The 18,741-nt window shown below is 35.4% G+C and overlaps 1 protein-coding gene across 1 annotated transcript; it reads left to right on the plus strand.

Annotated features, from left to right (window-relative positions):
- Nucleotides 1–6,614: 6,614 nt before the first annotated feature.
- On the plus strand, nt 6,615–17,840 carry LOC145777434 (kinesin-like protein KIF22). Its single transcript, XM_082588806.1, has 11 exons — nt 6,615–6,776; nt 8,603–8,774; nt 9,459–9,610; nt 9,833–10,042; nt 10,433–10,663; nt 11,539–11,660; nt 11,778–11,940; nt 12,451–12,588; nt 13,032–13,089; nt 13,545–13,674; nt 14,261–17,840. Exons 1-10 carry the CDS (start codon nt 6,672–6,674, stop codon nt 13,670–13,672), a joined length of 1,479 nt encoding a protein of 492 aa, XP_082444932.1. The 5' UTR covers nt 6,615–6,671; the 3' UTR covers nt 13,673–13,674; nt 14,261–17,840.
- Nucleotides 17,841–18,741: the final 901 nt, after the last annotated feature.

Below are 18,741 nucleotides of genomic sequence, written 5' to 3' on the forward strand. Positions count from 1 at the left end.
AAAACTGCAGCACATTTGGTGGAGGCACTATGAAAGTTTTAAAAATCTATATCCATTCTGCTTCATCACTTATTCCACAGTTTTTCACCCTCTTCCTGCTTCCCAGAAGTAGTTGCACCTTTTTATGTGACGTCAATGACCAAGGCGGACGATTCAGCAGGAGAGCCGAAAATTCTATGAGTGAGAATGAGGACAATGAACCTACTTGCTCTTCATCACTTTCGCTCACATGACACACTAAAACAAACTTAAGGAAAAAAGTCTAGTGAAACGTTTGACACTTCAAGCGCAGGTCGTTGGTCTGATGAAAGCCTTTCAGAGTGACTTCGCTGAAATTTTAAAAGTCTTCTAAACCGTAGATAGAACAAGATAAAGTAATTATATACATAAACATGACGATCGACGTTAAAACTGGAGTGTCCGCCGTGAGACTTAATTTGTCTGCCGAGATAGCTGCTCAGACCGGACACATTTGTCCGCTGTCGACAAAATCAAATTTTGAGGCCTGCAACCTATTTCATCCCCTGAAAAGATCAAGAGAAATTTTAAAATGTTTGTGGCAACTCCAATCAGTGACTTCGGCTCTGTTGCATTTTTTTCTCGATATTTTCAGGGTACGAAGTGTTTAGGGGACGAAATAAGCTGCACCCTGATCAGGACATGATGATTTTCAGTATTACATTTTTTCTAAATCCAGGTATGGGAACGAAGGTGTAACACAGCAAGTATAACAGAACCCAAAAACTAGAACATTGAACGGAAAGCACCAGAACTAAAGACTAACAGTCCCAAACCAAAAACTAATAAGAATGCTATGCTGCACTGCATTACTGAAATCTAAAGTCTGAAGTGACTTTTTTAGCTTTTTCAGTTAGTTAAGTTAGTCAAATACCATTCAAATTTTCTCGCGCTTTTCAACGTTAAGCAGCAAAGTTTTCACTCTCCAGTTCCAAAAACTGGATTCATGATAAATTAAGACCTGGAGAGTTCAGTTCAATTTATTTTGTTGGCAAAAATAAAAGAAAAAAAAACAACAACAATATACAAAAACACAAATAATTCGCACAACAAGGATGGCAGCAAAAAATCAAAAGTGTAAAGACCAAGGAGATAAACTAAGTTTAATGAAACGAAGAAGATGATTTGATTATGAACTGTTTAATACCAAGATTTTTGAAATCGATCAAGAACTTGAAGCGAAATTATAATAACAAGAACCCAAGCCTGCGGTTGCCATATGTAGCTAACAAGCAATTGAATCGCCAGCCTCAGCTTTGAAAGAATCGGGATGAGGGAATTAAAATTATTATCCAGTGAAGCAATTGAACTACAGTACAAAATTTATCAAACAACGATTAGTAAGCCATAAGGCTTAATTGTTTTGCATGTTGTATTGTTTACCGTAACATCTTGCTTGCTGCACATTGTCAAAGCGGTTCAAAGTTTGTCCTAAAATTTCTTGTTTTAAATTATGTTGTTTTTTAAAGTTTTCTCTAGGTTAGTGTGTGTTGTCTCGATATAAATCAATTTAATTAAACCAGCTTAAGAGTTTCTATTAATAAATTACTTAGTTTTTGACACAAAAACCGAACATTGCCAGCGTCCAGCAGTAGAGACTCGAACCTAGCTGCTAGAGCAGAGCTCTCACAAATGAAAACCAGAATATCCCTAAAGCTATGACAAAAAATCCCTAGATGGCATGAAAAATCCCTAAACATAATCAGCGCGTTATATTGGATTTCGAATGAAATGTAGCCCACCATACTTCCTTTCATTCAATCCTTTCAATACCATTTTCAATTTGGCATGCATATTATGATGCACATTGCACACAAATGTATTATAATGACAGCTACACTTCACTGATAGCCCCGATAGCTCAATTGGTTAGCGCGTCACTTCTGGAACGAAGAAGCTTCAAGATCAAGCGGCGCTGGTTCGACTCTCCGGGTGTGCGCTTGAGCAACGCACGTTAAGGACTGTTCTCCATTCAGCGGCATCTAATGGATGGAATAGTTCCCCGGCAACAAGACTTCAACAATCGGAAACTTCACTCTGTCAATCTCGGTGACCGGGCCTACGTCAGTGATTCAAAGCCTCTACAAGTATGTGAAACTGCCAGGATTAAGCTCTCCAAGAAGCTTTCCCAGTCCGAGGATAAACATTCAATCAATCAATCTGTCACAACATCAGGATAGTCTTTCTTTAACAAGGCAACTACACAGTTGTTGCTACCAAACATTCGGCCTACATTAGTAGTGTCAGATGAGTATCCGACAATGTTGCACATTGGTATGTCTTTGTCATTCAGTGACTGCTTGATTGCACTATATAATATATGCCTTCTGCTGTGACATTATTAACTTAATCTACAATGTCAAGGAACTGGGTTTTAACACACATAGCTTCGACATCGCAAGACTACAACAATGCCCAGTTGTTTTGTGGATGAAACATCCATAGTTTCATCCGGTACCGGTATGATGCTGAATTTTGTCTTTATTAACGTACATATCAGTTTCTTAGCAAAAATTAAACCAGTTCCTTGCCTCACAACATTGGTGCACTTTGTGGCATTAAGGTTCACTTGCGATGAGACAACTTTTTCCGCTGAGTTGGTAGGTACGGTACTGTTGACTGTATCAGTGACAGTTGGGTATTAGCCAAGGTGAAAGGTAAGTTAAATAAACTCATGCAGAAACACTGCCTCCAGGTTTTAAATAGGCTAAGCAGTATCAGTTACTCTTTAAAATTTCAAAAAAACAGAAACAAGTTGGCTAGCACAATTAAATCAAAACCTGTTCTTTTTTTCAACCTGTTTTTTTTTGCCTGGTATAGTGGTGCTGCTGGTTAACCCTGGGCCACTGGTCTAAAAGCAAATCATATGGTATCTATCTGGTGTACCGGTACTGGTGTAGTGGCGAAAAAGGAAACAAACAGGCCACTGACCACACGGAAACAAGTGACGGTGACATGACTTCAAAAATCAACTAAATATCACATAAATTGAAGAAAAAAACAGAATTTACTGGTTAGCAAATTATACAATACAATTTGCAAAAAATCCCCAAAAAATTCCTAGATCATCAAAATCTCTAGCCTAGATTTGTTCCTAAAAGGGGCTAAAAGTTCCAATTTGAAACTAAATCCTTAAAAGTGAAAGCACTGTGCGTCTGTGCTACCATGTACCATCTATGGTGCTACCATAGATATCTTATATATAGATATCTTTTAGATATCTTTATATTATATCTTTATATATTCTTTATATAGATATCTTTTATAATGTAAGATATCTAAGATATAATATATGTAAGATATATATGAGTAAGATATAATATATAATGTTATAATGTAAGCCCCACTTCTGCTGATGAAGTCAAACAAATTCTTTCTTCTTTTCAATCCAAACTTAGTTGTGGAATAGATGAAATACCAACAAAGATATTAAAAGTTGTACCACAAAACATAATTATAGCACTGACCCACATCTTCAATTTATCCTTAACTAACGGTGAATTTATAACGGCATTTAAAACATCTAAAATAATACCCATATTCAAAAAAGGCAAAACTGAAGTCTGTAGTAATTACCGCCCCATCAGTCTATTATCTTCCTTTTCTAAAATACTTGAAAAAATAATGTACAACAGAGTGTATAATTTTCTTGAAAACCATAACTTTTTCTACCCCCAACAATTTGGGTTCAGACAAAATCATTCAACTAACCTCGCAGTTTTGCATCTTGTCAGTAAAATTTCAAATGCATTTGAAAAAAAAGAAACCACCCTTGGTATATTTTTAGACCTGTCTAAAGCATTTGACACAATTGATCACAAAATTTTGTTAAACAAGCTTTACTATTATGGTATCAGGGGGGCAGCCCATGACTGGCTCAGTAGTTACCTACTAAACCGATTTCAAGTAGTAGAAATATCTCAATCAATGTCTACTAAACGCAAAATATGTTTCGGGGTCCCCCAGGGTTCAATTCTAGGACCTTTACTGTTTTTGATATATATAAAGGATTTCTGTAACAGCTTACAACACTCTGAATCTGTAATGTTTGCTGATGACTCCAATTTGTTTTTATGTGGTAACAGTATCCCCGAGCTTTATGAACTGGCCAATATGGAAATGTTAAATGTAACAGACTGGCTAGCAGCAAATAGGCTGTCGTTAAATGTAAATAAAACTAAGCACATTTTATTCAACAATAATAATAATACAAAGTGTTTTAACTTCACCCATACATTATCTGTGTACAATCAACCCATTGAACGTCTTAACACTGTTAGTTTCCTAGGCATTTTACTGAATGAAAATTTGTCATGGAAATCTCATATGATTCACTTGCTACAAAAACTGCGACGAAATTTCGGAATAATCTGCAAGATTAAACCTTACTTAAACACTGCGAATTTGATTTCTCTCTATCATTCTCTCATTGAAAGCAATCTAAGATATTGCATTAGTGCTTGGAAGCATGGTCATGTTACCATTGTAAACAAACTGCAAAAAATTTGCAACAAATTCATAAAAATGATCACTAAGCATGAACCACAATACAATGTCGACAGTTTTTTCACAATTGATAACCTTTATACCATCGAAAGTGGCAAATTCATGTTTAAACTAAAACATAATCAACTGCCTAAAAACTTTAACTCACTATTTCAACTTAATAGCAACTTGCATCACATATCAACTAGAAGTAGCAATCGATTTTTTCTCCCCTATTACTCGAAAAAGTTAACCCAACAATCTATCCAATTTAGTGGAGTTAAAGTCTGGAACGATCTCCCTAAACACATTACTGAAATCGAAACCTTTTCATTATTCAGCAGCAAGCTGAAAACCCATCTGCAAACAAAAACTCAAACCGATTAGCATACGTCCATTGTGTAATAGATACCACTTTTGTACATGTAATCTTTCAAGTACTACCGTACTGTTTGACACCTAGTATCTGAGCTTATTACAACTGTCAATGTCGTACATCTGCCATCACCACCTTAAACTGTTCAGTTTCAATAGGCTGCAATTAGATGCTAATATGTTACCAATGCAATACGCCTTTAATTAGCCGAACCACGTATAATATACTTGTTCACAGAACCTTATAACTCTCTGTTACTTTGTTGTGTAGATTTATTTGACAAGAGTACTTCAACAATGAAGCTGTAGGCCTATCACTCTCCAGAAGTTTGGTTGGAAATTCACGGCATTTCAAGAAACTCCATCCCGCTCCGATACCGAAGTCACCCGCATCCCATCTAGACCATTTTCATAATTATCATCTTCACTACATTTTTCATCATTCATGATCATCAGTGTAATATCATGCTCAAATAATAAGTTAATTAATCTAAATTCCTGTACCCATCAGTTATCAATTCCTATTCAATATCACACCACTGTCGTTGCTGCGAACACTCCATTTTACTTAAAACGATGTACTGTACATAGTATTTTGTATATGTAATATGTTTGATATGTAAATAATATGTAATATGTTTAATATGTAATAATATGCCGTATGTTCATTGTTTATTCTTGAATGCTCGTGTTGTTGATTTTTCTTTTTTATATTGGTTGTAAGGTTCAGTCGTCCCCGCATGGTTTCATCAACTGGCACACCTCCAGTTGCTTTAGGTATGTGGAGCCAACTGGTTCTTCCAACTAATTCATCTACTTTAAACTGTTAGGTTTGGTGGCCGTGCTTAATTTACTTTCGTGTACGTAACCTTTAAATTTGCATCGCATGCACGTTTTAAACTTTTGTAGTTTTGCCACCTTTTCCTTTTGTTGGTTTTGTTCCCGTTCACTATTTGTAACTTTATCATTGCTGTTGTTTTCCGACAAAGAAAAAATAAATTGAATTGAATTGAATTGAATTGAATCTATGGTGCTACTGCTAGCATATCTATGCCGCCAGAGTGTTTAAGGAGGGCTGCCAGACAAGTTTGGATCACTACTTAAATCGACAAAACTGCTTTTCCTTTCTTGTTTTATTTCAATGCGAAGTGTTTGATTTTTGTAAAAATTAAAATTAAATTTTTTTGCTTTATGTCTGTGGAAGAGTGACAGGTGTATTTAAATTGTCAAAATTGTTATTTTGGGCTCAAATTTTGTAATGATTCTGTAGCAATCCAATATCATGCCAAACGCGTTTTCCTTCCTAGCAAGTGACTTAAAAATCTTTTATTTTTTCATCTAAGCTGTTTCAAATAGAAAAAAGGTAACAGAAAATAAAACTGTCCACACTCGCCCTTTGAAAGGAGAGACTTGGAGAAACGAACAGCAAAACGAGAGAAATTAGAACGGTTGTGACCGTTATGTTGGTTGATACGGTTGTGATGGTAGAATGGTTGTGACGCCACAAACTTATCATAACTAATTTTGAAAGGATTTTGACGTCAAATTAAAATATGTGTTTTTTGTTTAGCTTTGGTTGCAAAATGGGAATGCAAGGTGATGACTGATGCTGATAACGATAGGTTTATCATGTGTGAGTAGCCAGGAAACCCCAAGGCAAGTTTTCACCATAATTTCAAAGCAATTTAATCCATTGTTTTGTCAAAATATTTACGAAATTTATTTCAGACAATAAATTAGTAGCTACAGACATTATAAGCCTACTGCTGCACAAGTTTCTTTTGTCAAATAAAATGGCACATTTCAATGTTTATGTTCGATTCCGTCCAGTATTTCACAATGCCAATGAAGATCCAGAAGAATCGTGTGTTAAAACTTCCTCCAGTACTTCTGTAGAGGTTAGTTGTTTGATAGTTTGTTGGTTGTGTGGTGTTTACACAAAATCTATAGTAAGTTTAGTTTATTTTTTGTTTTGTTGGCGAAAAAGAAAGACACAAAAAGCAAAAACACAATAAACACAAATAATTCGCACAACAAGGATGGCAGCAAAAGACCAAAAGGTCACCAAAGTCAGCTGCCACCCAAACATTTAAACAAAAGACCCAAAATTAAGAACATTTACACATATATAATATATAGCACAATACCAGCACTTTACATAATACAATAACAATGGAATAACACAGGGCAACATAAAAAAAAAACTGTGTAGAGAAATAAGCGGATGATACGTTTCAGGAGTGATCATTGTACAAATTCTTTAATAAACATTTATATTTAAATTTAAAAACATTATAAGACGTTTTTTTTATTTCTTTTGGTACTTGATTCCATATTTTCACTCCATTAAAACATAACATCTTCTTACCAGAGTTTGACGTTGTAGAAGGCAAATATAAATCATTCTTTTGGTTCTGACGGGTTTTATGATGGTGAATTTCGTTTACAAAAATAAAGCAGCCAGCAAAGACCCGAGGCAGCATTTTGTACATAAATTTTGCAGTCTCTAATTTAATAATATCATCAATTCTGAGCACATTAAATTGGTGATAAAAAACAGTTGTATTTGTTGACCTCGGCAAAATAAGCAGGATCAAATGAACTTGTTTTGTAACACTTGTAGTGGAGCAAGCAATGTAGAGTTTGCTCTTCCCCAATTTAAAATCGAGTATTGGATCTTGGATTGAAACAAAGCATAATATAAGGTTTGTAATATTGTTAAAGGGGCAATGTATTTCAGCTTAAATGCTATGCCGCAGACTAGCCAATACATTTATTCTATCCTGCTTGTTATATACCTCTTTTGTCATGATGCAGTTAAAAATCATAGATGAAGAGAGGACAATTGCTTTGTCCAAAATTTTATTTTGGTCCAAATAAAACATTTTTAATAGCCTGCTAATAGGATAGGCTATAAATTTTGTAATACTTTTTGTCACTGAAAATGTTTTGGAGCTGGTATACAAGTCCCCCCCCCCCTTGGTAACTCATGACCAGAGGTGGACACCCGCTACTTTTAAAGTAGCGCGCTACTTAGACCAAAGTAGCATGCGCTACCCGCTACCAATTTACAAAAGTAGAACATTCTTGATGCTTTTAGAAAACATTCTAGTCACTGTCAAGAAGTGAAATTTATTGTAGTTTATAAATATTTACAGATTCCTGATGAGGACTTAAGTTAAGTCGAAAACGTTTGAATGTTGAACTATTGTAAATATGTAATATACTGTTGTTTTATTATTTTTGTAGTATGTATATTAATTATGCAACAAAAATAAATTCTGAAATAAAGTTACAGAGCAAACATTTGAAGATTCTCTGATAGATTATGCCAAATAATGAGAGGCCAGAAATGTTATTTAAAGGCTGTGGCTATATTTACAACATATAGTGTAATAATAGCCTCAATAGTGTTGCCAGATAAAGAATTCTGCCCTAATTTGAGAAAATTTAAGCTATGTAAAACAAAAACTTGTATTTTGGAAAAAAAGTTTATTCCTGGGCAAAGATCAAAACCCTGATTTTATTCCTAACTCCGACCCTTACCTTAACCCTTCCTAACTAAAATAGTTGAACATCATTACTAAACATGGAGGGTAATATTTTTAATTCAAATGAAAAGCAACTTGATTCATACACTAAAGGGGTTTTGACCAGTAATAGGTGGTCAAAACTGCCTCGTTTTAACCGGGCAGTTTAAACCGATCAACCCTGTAATTTTCAGATGATCAACTTAAGAAACACCCAAAAAACATTGAAGTTCAATTTTGAGCAAGTCTTCGGGGAAGATTCTACCCAGGAAGAAGTGTTTGGAACAATTGTGCAACCTAATCTTTCTCATTTTATCGATGACTTGCACAATGTATCTGTTTTTGCATATGGACCAACTGGTTCTGGTATAAAATTGATATTATTGTATTAGTTAGAACCCATCCGTTATTTGTTTAAATGTTCTGTTCATTAATTTATTATGTTGTAATAATTGCAAATGCAAAGTACCGGTAAAGCATGCAAAATCCTGCGTAAACAGTTTTTTAACAGACTTATCTGGTTCAAATTATGATTTTCAAAGACATTAAAATTTTGCTTTTTTTACGTCTTTCAGAGAAGATATGTTATGTTGGTGTAGAATTAATGGAGATGTGTTGCTCCCTTGTAATATCCAAGAGTGGTCCATGTTATCTTGGCTGTGACTATAGTTATTGCAAAAGTTTTGTGGTTCTAAATGCACAACAAGCACTAATATAATATAATAACATCAGTGTTCTATGATAGCAAAAGCCATAAGCAAAAGTAAGCACTCATGCTAAGTGTACAGCATGAAAAGTAAGAACATTATCAGGTAGAATGGTATAACAAAAACATAAAAGTTGGTGAAGTTAACAAAACAGAGCTTGTGCAAATTTTTCTTCTAAGAAATATTTAGAACTGGAATGTTCGGACATCTATGTTGCCAGTTGCTCATTTGTAGATTAGTCCATTCATAATTGGAACTGTAATTCACATTTTAATTGAACAATAATTTTGATAAAGCTAGATGCTTTGAAACTTGTTAGTGTTTATATTATTTGTATCAACAGGTAAAACATTTACTATTCTGGGAACAGATGAAGCACCAGGATTTATTCCTCGAACTATGCGTCATCTATTTGTACAATCTAGAAAAGCAAGCTTCAATCCTGGTGTGAAAGCTGCATTTTCTATGTCATACATAGAAATTTATCAAGAAAAGGTAAAATTTTATATATAATTAGTATTTGCAGCATAAATTTTTTTAGGTTATTTTATGTTTGTTTCTGTATCTTTATTTTTGTGTATATCTGGTATGCCAAGATTGAATATCTTTTTCCTTAATGTTCTCTTAAGTTGCCAAGTTGTACGATTGCTTGGCAGTCATGTTGCTTTTGTTGTTTTCCTGCTTACCAATGCACTAAGTAATGCTGCATTCGTTCAGGTTTATGATCTGCTCAATAAATCAAAAAGAACAGATGCCATACGACAAGACAAAGGTGGCAATATTTTCTTGCCTGGTCTCACTGAAACTGCGATAGAGACATTCAGTGATTTTGAAGATCTCTTCATTCCTGCGAGCAACAATCGTCGAGTTGCTAAGACTAATGTAAATGAGCGATCAAGTCGATCTCACACAATTCTTCAAATAAAAGTAAGTTTTCTGCTTTGTTGACATTGCCGTATGCTTTGGTTTCATTACCGTATGTGTATTTGTCTTTTTTTGTAACCACTAAAGTAGTTATATAGTCCATCACAATCTTTTTGAACTAAAAACGTTATTTTATTAACATTAACTGACTGTTTAAGTCCCTAGTTTAAGTGTTTATTGATTTCTAGTTTTGTTTGCTAAAAAAAGTCGTATTGTCTTCATGCTGGTGCTGTTTCTTCAATAATAAAAATTTTGATATTTTTTGCATTCCATTATGTATTGCAATCAATAAAGAGTTAACGATTTTTTCGAGAAATATTTTCCTCTTTTTTGTACCAGAGGTAAATCAAAATATCCTGACTAAGACGTAATTATGTATCATTCATTACACAGTTAGCGACTTGGGAGAGCAGGAATCCTACCAGACAAAAGATTGCAAAGTTATCAATTGTTGATTTGGCGGGTTCGGAGGATAATCGTCAAACTGGAAACAAGGGATTGAGACTGAAAGAATCAAGCTCGATAAACACGTCTTTGTTAGTTTTGGGAAAGGTCATAGATTCTTTGTCCAAAAAGCATCCGAGAATTCCATACAGAGACAGCAAGCTCACAAGATTACTTCAGGTATACTGCAGCAAGTGTAGTTAGTTATATTCACTCTCACTCGTTAAATTCTCTATTGTGCCCAGAGCACTGTATTCAAAAATATAAAATTTAGTTCGTACTTGCCTGTACACAATGTAACTTTTTTCAGAACCAACTTCACTATCTTGCTGAACAGCACACATTAAAGATGATGAAAATGTTAAAGCTACTAAATTAATTTTACACTATCGCTGCTGACCTTAAAGCAACTTCGTACCACTTACAGTCACAGATACTAACGAAAATAATAGATTAGTTTGGATTGCAATTATAGATACATTGCTTGGTTTGACCAATGATCCGCAAACAGCTTGCTGTTGTGTCACCGAGAGGAAGAGTTACTTTTGTTTGCATCTGTGGCCAACCGCGTCCCATGTGTCAATACGTGCAATGTTTGTTTTTACTATTGTAATTCCTGTTTTAGATTTAAATTCTGATAGATCAAAAACATAAATAATTTAGCTGCATATAGATTAGGGGTTGAGGTTAGGGGTTAGAGGTTAGGGTTAGAGTTTGGAGGTTAAGGGTTAGTGTGTTAAGGGTTAGGGGGTTAAGGGTTAGGAGGTTAAGGGTAAGGGGGTTATTTGAACGTTTAGCGGCGTTAAAACGATGTAAAAGCGGCAATGATAATAAGGTTACGGTACCCAATAATTTAAAAAAAAAATCGAAAAATCGCCGAATAGGAAACTCGCCGAAAAGGGCTCTCGCCGAATAGGGCACTCGCCGAATCGGACTAGCCGAATTGGACTCGCCGAATAGTAGCAGACTCAGATATTTCGTAATTTTATTAGAACTGTATGTGGTGTGTATGTAACTTCTGTAGTTTGCTTTCAGTTTTTTGTTACCTATTTCAGGATTCTCTCGGTGGTTCTGCTCATACATCCATGGTAGTCAATTTATCGCCGGAAATGTCTTCGATTTTTGACACACATCGAGCGCTTACGTTCGCCGTCAAGAGCAAAGCAGTCATAAACAGGTTTGAAGAATATTTTTATAGATCATAGTTTGAAAACCTTTTTGTCTTTCGTGTCAAAACAGTCTGCAATCGATGACATTGATAATCCGATCCTCCACAAAGTGTTATTATCTTCAGGCCGTTCACACGCGAACGTCTGATCCAACCGGACGAGCTTGGAGAAACCAATTCAAGCAAGAAAATGAAACCATCAGAACAAAGTTCTCCCGACAAAGAAAACGCGGTTGAGCCCATTTTCAGTTCCTTTGTGCGGGAACAAGCCAGAAAACAAAAACTTCAGGTTTGGTTTTTAATTTATCATGAGAGATTGGTTCCCCTTCACACTATTTCTTATATTAAATAGTACAAACATTTATAAATAGATTGAGTTTCGCTTTTAGAAGCACGATCGTTCTTAACTTTGCAAATGTAGATAAAAACGACTTGTTTTAGCCCCTGGTGCTGCGGGTTCGCTGTGGTAATAGCGGTTTGCACTACCTTTCGGAACACGGTTCCCCAGTCATGTGCTATGACGCATTCTCAAATGTTCCATCATGAATACATTGGACTAAATGGAAAATCTGTCATACTCATAGCACATGACTAGAAAACTGTGTTCCAAAAGCTAGTGCAAACCGCTACTACTACAGCGAACCCGCAGCATCAGGCTAAAGCAGGTCGTTTGTATCTACATTTGTGAAGCAAACATTTATAAGCTGTTTGTCTGCACACGTATGCAAAAGAGTACAGTTTATATTGCATATTAATTTATATCGTGTTTTTATTTTGTTGTACTTCGATTGTGAAACAGATCGAGAAGTTTGACGGCTTGGAAAATCTGATGAATGCTCAAAGCACAACAACCACATCAATCGATCGGTCACTGAAAGACAAAGAACATCAAAAACATCTCATTGATGACATACGTCGTACTGCAAATATTTTCAAAGTAGTATTTGTATGAATATGGTCTATGCCAGTGATTCTCAAAGTGCCCGATAGCCATCCTTGGAGCAATGCGATACATTAGGCCTCAAAAAAACCTCAGGAGGCGATAGCGCATTCTTAAGAAGTTGGAATGATCGAGAAACTTGTATTGTTTATCTTGTAGTTGTATAAAGTTATAAATAACCTGTTTCAGTTGTGATGTAATGGCAAATCACCTTTCCATCACCAACGGAATGATTTACGATTGTATCAGACCAAAATTTCTCCAAATATTGAAAAGCTCTTTGAAGAAATACCACTTACTCTGATTAGTCTACTTATTTTTAAATAAATAATAATACACAGATTTCTGTAAGGGGCAATAGTATATAAAGTTTGGGAACCACTTGTCTATGCCATCGTAACATTACGCTATCCAGAAAGCTAACGTTAAAAAATTTGCAGGTTTTACAAACAACGCCGAAACCCAAAAGCGAGAAACACGTGCAATCTATTTCAACACGTAAGTATTTGACTGATTGTGAATTCTGATTAATATTTTTCTCCGGATTAAGAAACTATTTTGTGCAATCCTTAATGTTCATGATTTTGCGGAGGTTATGAAGTCCCAATGCAAACCTGGTCACCGTATTTAAAGTTTCTGTTGAAGTTTGTTGGTTGTCTAAATGTCTAACTTAATCAATGCACAAAATGCCTCAACTAGCGATTCGCATAGGTTTAAAGTTTTGTATCGCACTTGCACACATTGAGAAACGAACCATTGTTGCTGGTTCTTGTCATTTCTTCGCATTCAAAGGTAAAGAATTGAATTTTTCTGTCGCCTCTCTGTGTGTTTATGCTCTGAATGATTTTGAAACGAGTCTTTGAATTGTTGGAAACTCTCATAACCATGCATCGATAGTTTCATACAGACCAATGTTACAAAGCATATACTATATCGATAAACTTTTTTTTCAGAAATTCAACATTCATTAAACAAAGTGACACCATCTGCTAAAAAGTCACAAAGATTCACCATCACCCGGAAAGAAGGAGGTTGTAGTATACAAATAAAACCCTGCAGCCCCAACGAGAGCGGAGAATAAAAGCAAGTGCTTTGTGTCAATTTGATTTAGGGCGATTGAATTTAACTTCAAAAATATATATCCCACTTGTAGACGTAATCAGGAACAACTAAACATAAATTAGATGGTTATCATACTTGCAGTTAACGACAATTGAAACTAGTTAAACCAAGTTTGTTTTTTTATCTTTAGTGCTATACCGTAAATGTCTATAAATATAAAACTATAATTACATATTTATAGCACTGAAGATTGAAGACACTATAGTTTTCGAATCGTTTGGTTAGTATCTACATTTTGGGTTTTTTATTTATTGAAGAGTTTTACGACTCTTAAATTCTTACTCTGTTTACTTCCCATACTTTCGATTCTTTCAAAGCCTCAATTTGATTGCAGTTTTCTGGTAAACTTGTCACTTTATCAATAGGTGGCTGTTGAGTGTTGATCAACCACGATATCTCGTATTGCAGGCAGATTTTCACTTGTCTTTGCCAGCATTTCTAGCAATTTCATGCTGAAGGATTACTTGACTTGTACGTAGGACGTAGGTGATTGGGCACAATTTGTATATTTTCAAAGAATTGGTATAAATCCTTTTTTATATTTCAGGTTGACCACTGCCGCGTTCAATCGTTTTAATCTACTGTGGATGATACGGCACTTGAAGAAGAGAGTTTAAGTAACTGTATGTTTGCACTATTTGCTTTTGATGTGTTTTAACGCTTCAGTGCAAACGGAAAACTGTCATTAATGACTTAAAAGACGCACCCCTGGACCACTTGTATGAGTTTTCCAAAATTTATGGTGTCATGAGTTTTTTCAACAAAGTATTTGAATGGTTTTCCGCGATTTTTTTTTGTAATATAAAACAATTGTCATCAAACTATATGGCCCACTGCAGAATGAGGCCCGCCAACGTCGGCCACTTGCTATTGCATGACAAAACGGATAAGACACGATATATTGTGGAATGCACCTTTTATAGATAAAAGGCACATCATGGAAGAAGTTCAATGAAAATTTCTCTGGCAAAGTTTTAATCGAGCTTATCGCGAGATTAACGCTGCTTTTCTGGGATTGCAGAGTAGGCTGGCGCAAAATCTCCAAAAAAAAATTTTTTTCTTTTAAATTTTTCGTCAGTTTGGAATATTGTTCCTTTTGGTAAATGTATCTCCTACACCAAATTTTACAAAAAAATATTAATGTTTGACCCTGGTTCACCTGGTTTGAATTTTTTCAAAATATCGAATTTTCGCTTATCCCTGAAACTGCTTACTCGCTATCTTCTAATGCACTCTAGCATCTTAATGGACACAATAAGAGGCAGTAACACAAACTTGTAGCAAGCAAAGTAGTTTAATTAGCAATTCCATGAACACTGACACATGTATTACTCTCAAAATGTCGAATTCTACCACATTTCAGACATGATTTTCTTTGTGCACTCTTCACGTAGTAAATATCTACTGCTTTCAGTTTCTTGAATCATTTGACGATGTTTATCGATTTTCACAGGCCAACAAAACTTTTTTTTATATAAAGACATGTGAGAGTCATTTTAAGGTATTTCGAGGCCCCTGATTCTAAAAATGCACTAAGTTTTCTCGAATTGGCTTTAGTTTTTGAGTTACAGCAAAAACATTTTTTTCGCAATTTTGAGCCCCTATAGATTTAACGTCGTGTCGTTTACTACATAGACAAAACTGGAAGTAATCCCAGGCACATTTCTGAGTTGTATAAACGCTATTTGGAACCAATCACGTTGATTACAACCCAAACAAACAGCTATTAACGTTTACTGGCCTAGTAACAATCAAAATATGATGCGAAGTAAGCCTGAGGATACAAGATGTAGAATATATAACTTGCGTTTTGCATTAATATATTTGTTGATTTCAACAGTCTCAGACTTACTAAGTAAGCTACTAAGTACAAACAAAATGCATACATTGTTTTGCTTAGCAAACTAGACAAATAAACAAAACAAAGCTATCGATGAACAAACACAACTCTTTATTATGATTGGCCTACTGAGCAACACCCATCAAGGTACGAAGGCCATTTATATAATTACAGAATACAAAGTTATGTTCTTCAGTAAAGTAGCTGCATTTATCCTTGCTGCGGAAAAACGTAATCTTGGCCTTGAAGTCAAGAATGCCATGTTGATCGAGATGAGGAGCCAAGATTGCAGCTACCACTTTTGATAACTAAATCTTTAACTACTACAGTAGGTGGTAGAAATGGTTTTGAGAAAAAAACTTGACCTTGCTCCAAAACATTACTGAAGGTATTGAGGTTACTCTCAGTTATGCCCGTTTTCCTATTGTTTCAAGCAAATCACCACTTGAAACTATAGAGAGGGCAAACAAAAAACAGAAATAGCAACGTCCATGCAATGACTGCCTTGCACACTCCATGTAAACATGATGTTCCAACTTCCTTCGAACATCCTCACCGTGCAGAAGTATCAATTTTCATGGTGATTCCACGGCTCTCTTTATGTCATGGCACTCTGAACTTCTTAGCCTTGAGCCCAGAAACGGGTTTGAGTGCAATGTTTGCATACTTTAGGAGGAACCCAGGACTTATCTTGATCACCCAGCTTCATGTCAAAGTAATAATAATAATGCTTGTTTTTATATAGCGCTGTATCTATCGCAAAATGTGTTGGTCCTCTGCGTTGCTTCATGCAGCAAAATATATCTGGGTTGTTTGTACAGCATCCTACTTGTCAAAGGCATATTTTATTAGCCTATATGCCATTTATTTAGCCTATAGACCAGAAAAAAACTTCTTGCAGCAAAGACTTGGCCTTAGCAAAGGCTTGGAATAAAACTTCATTTGTACAAGTATCCATTTCAGTAGGCCTACCTTTTCAATATAAAGCTGCATTCATAAACACATGACTTTCGGGATATTTTTCTTGTGATGTAGACCTACTGATTCACAACTGTTTTCATTGAGTATTTATGTCTCCCTTACGTTAAACACAGTTCATTTCAACCTTTGCTTGCGTTTTGAACTTTCGTGCAATATGAACCAATTGAACTAGACAAGTGCAATTATGACATCATAATGGTAAACAGGGCTGAAAATAAGTAATTTGCCAATTGAATGCTTTTGAGGAACGATTTCAAAAATATTTTCATTGTCGAATATCTCGAAAACTAGAGGCAATTCGAAAAAACTAAGTGCATTTTCGGAATCAGGGGCCCTGAAATACTCTAAAATGACTCTCATCTTTTATGCCAAATTTTTTTGTTGGTCTACGACGTTATAGATTCACTGACTGCGAAAAGGCTGTAAAATCAACTAAAATGACACTAAAAGCATGCACTATTAGTGACTCTCAGACTTGGAGTAGGGTGAAGATGTTCCACGTGGAAGTTAACAGAGGAAGTGACGTCAAAATCACGTGGTCAAATTTTGAGAAATCCTCTCTTGAGATACTTCTAAACCACTTCGAAATTTACTAATTTTTCAGAAAAATTCAGAATTTCTCCTTGGGTGAACCAGGGTCAAAGGTCAAAACCCAACAAAAATTTTTGGTTTACAAATATCAGTGAGCAAAATGGAACATTATTCCAAACTGACAAAAATTTTAAAGAACATCAAGGAAAATGAGCCACCCTATTGCAGAGGCTTGGTAACTTAGCAATGTGTTTACTGTTTTTATTTGTTTTTGTGTTTACTGTTATTATTTATTGGCTTGCTAAACACTCTCTTTTCATGTCAACTTCGTTGGATTCAAGTTCAGTTACAATCATCTCAGTAAAAACACTTTATAAAGATAGGCTGCGTGTGCAGTTGTGCAATGTACTAAGCGATTGGGTTTAATTTGCACAATGTATGTTATGAAGTTACATGAACTTTATTAGTGTCCCCCCCCAAGAAAATGATGTAGAGCTGAATAGCTCAAAACCACTTGACCGTAGCTTTGTATTTTTTCTTTGAAGCCAACTCAGTTGTTTATCATGAAATTAATTGTTTTCCTACATGCATTTGTGTGTGCCCAAGTCGCATTCTTTCGTTTCAATGCATTACTCAACTTGTAGACCGGTTACAGTAAGTTTGACAAAAATAACCTCAATATACCTTTCCCTCGGTCGTGTTAGTCATTTGTGTGTAATGTGTGAAAGTATATAGCATTTATGTGTTGTATTGTCACTTATTAAATTTTTCAAAATGCAAATTTTTGTTACTGAATAGGCTACATAGCTGAGTGTACACTAACGCTCATGTGTAGGTAGCCTACTTATAGTCATAGGCGTTCGGAACCGAAACATTCTTTTGGGGTAGGAGGGGTGAAATGATAATGCCTGAATTTTAGAAGTTTTATTGAAATCGCCCAAATATATTACACCTTATACGCCCTTTGAAGCAGCTCTAATGCTCTATGCGTTAAAATTGGCTATATGGCAGTTAAAATTGTTGGCTGCACTTTATATTGACTTTGTCCTTTCTGCTGCACCAGGACTATAGTAGACTGGCCTTCTTTAGATACATTAGCTTACGGTACATTATTCTGCTCACTTGTAGGTCGGTATATGATCTGTCAGACTACTTTTCAAAATAAAAGCAAGGAGGTAAATATGGGCCGCCTAAGCAGAAATTGCGATAGCTCTCCCAAATGAGTTAGGTACCGTACTGTATATATTTGCCTGAGTCAGATCACCATAGGCCTCATTCTTGGTCCTGGTCTGTATATTTACAATTTTATTAAGCTTTGCTATAAATATAGCCTCACTCAGAATGTTTAAACAAAGGGTTCAACCATTTTTCTAGACGCACTTGTTCCAACATTGACTTATTTGTGTTCAATCAAAAATTACAACAACTCCTACTAAAACCTAGTCACCACGCTGCTCCATAAAGCAAACAAAATTTCCATCAAACTTTAAGTTTCTTTTTTTGTCTTAGTTTTCTTTCAAGTTGTTCAAGAACCGTGAACACAAGCCCTTTTCCAATACGCCAGAGAAGGGTGGACCATATTACCAATTGGCCCATATTACCCTACTTTCCCTATCAGTTTTATGGCAGTGTAGCAGTTGGAAGGTGTCGCCTGAATTGCTACCTTACAAGCTATA

The sequence above is a fragment of the Aplidium turbinatum genome, chromosome 9, assembly GCF_918807975.1.
Source record: "Aplidium turbinatum chromosome 9, kaAplTurb1.1, whole genome shotgun sequence".
In the NCBI taxonomy this organism is placed as follows: domain Eukaryota; kingdom Metazoa; phylum Chordata; class Ascidiacea; order Aplousobranchia; family Polyclinidae; genus Aplidium; species Aplidium turbinatum.

Excerpts from the sequence above, each read along its gene's own strand:
- LOC145777434 (XM_082588806.1), top strand. The coding sequence starts at position 6,672 with ATGGCACATTTCAATGTTTATGTTCGATTCCGTCCAGTATTTCACAAT. Across the intron at positions 10,664-11,538 it reads AGCTCACAAGATTACTTCAG|GATTCTCTCGGTGGTTCTGC; the intron begins GTATACTGCAGC and ends TACCTATTTCAG. Across the intron at positions 11,941-12,450 it reads CCAGAAAACAAAAACTTCAG|ATCGAGAAGTTTGACGGCTT; the intron begins GTTTGGTTTTTA and ends ATTGTGAAACAG.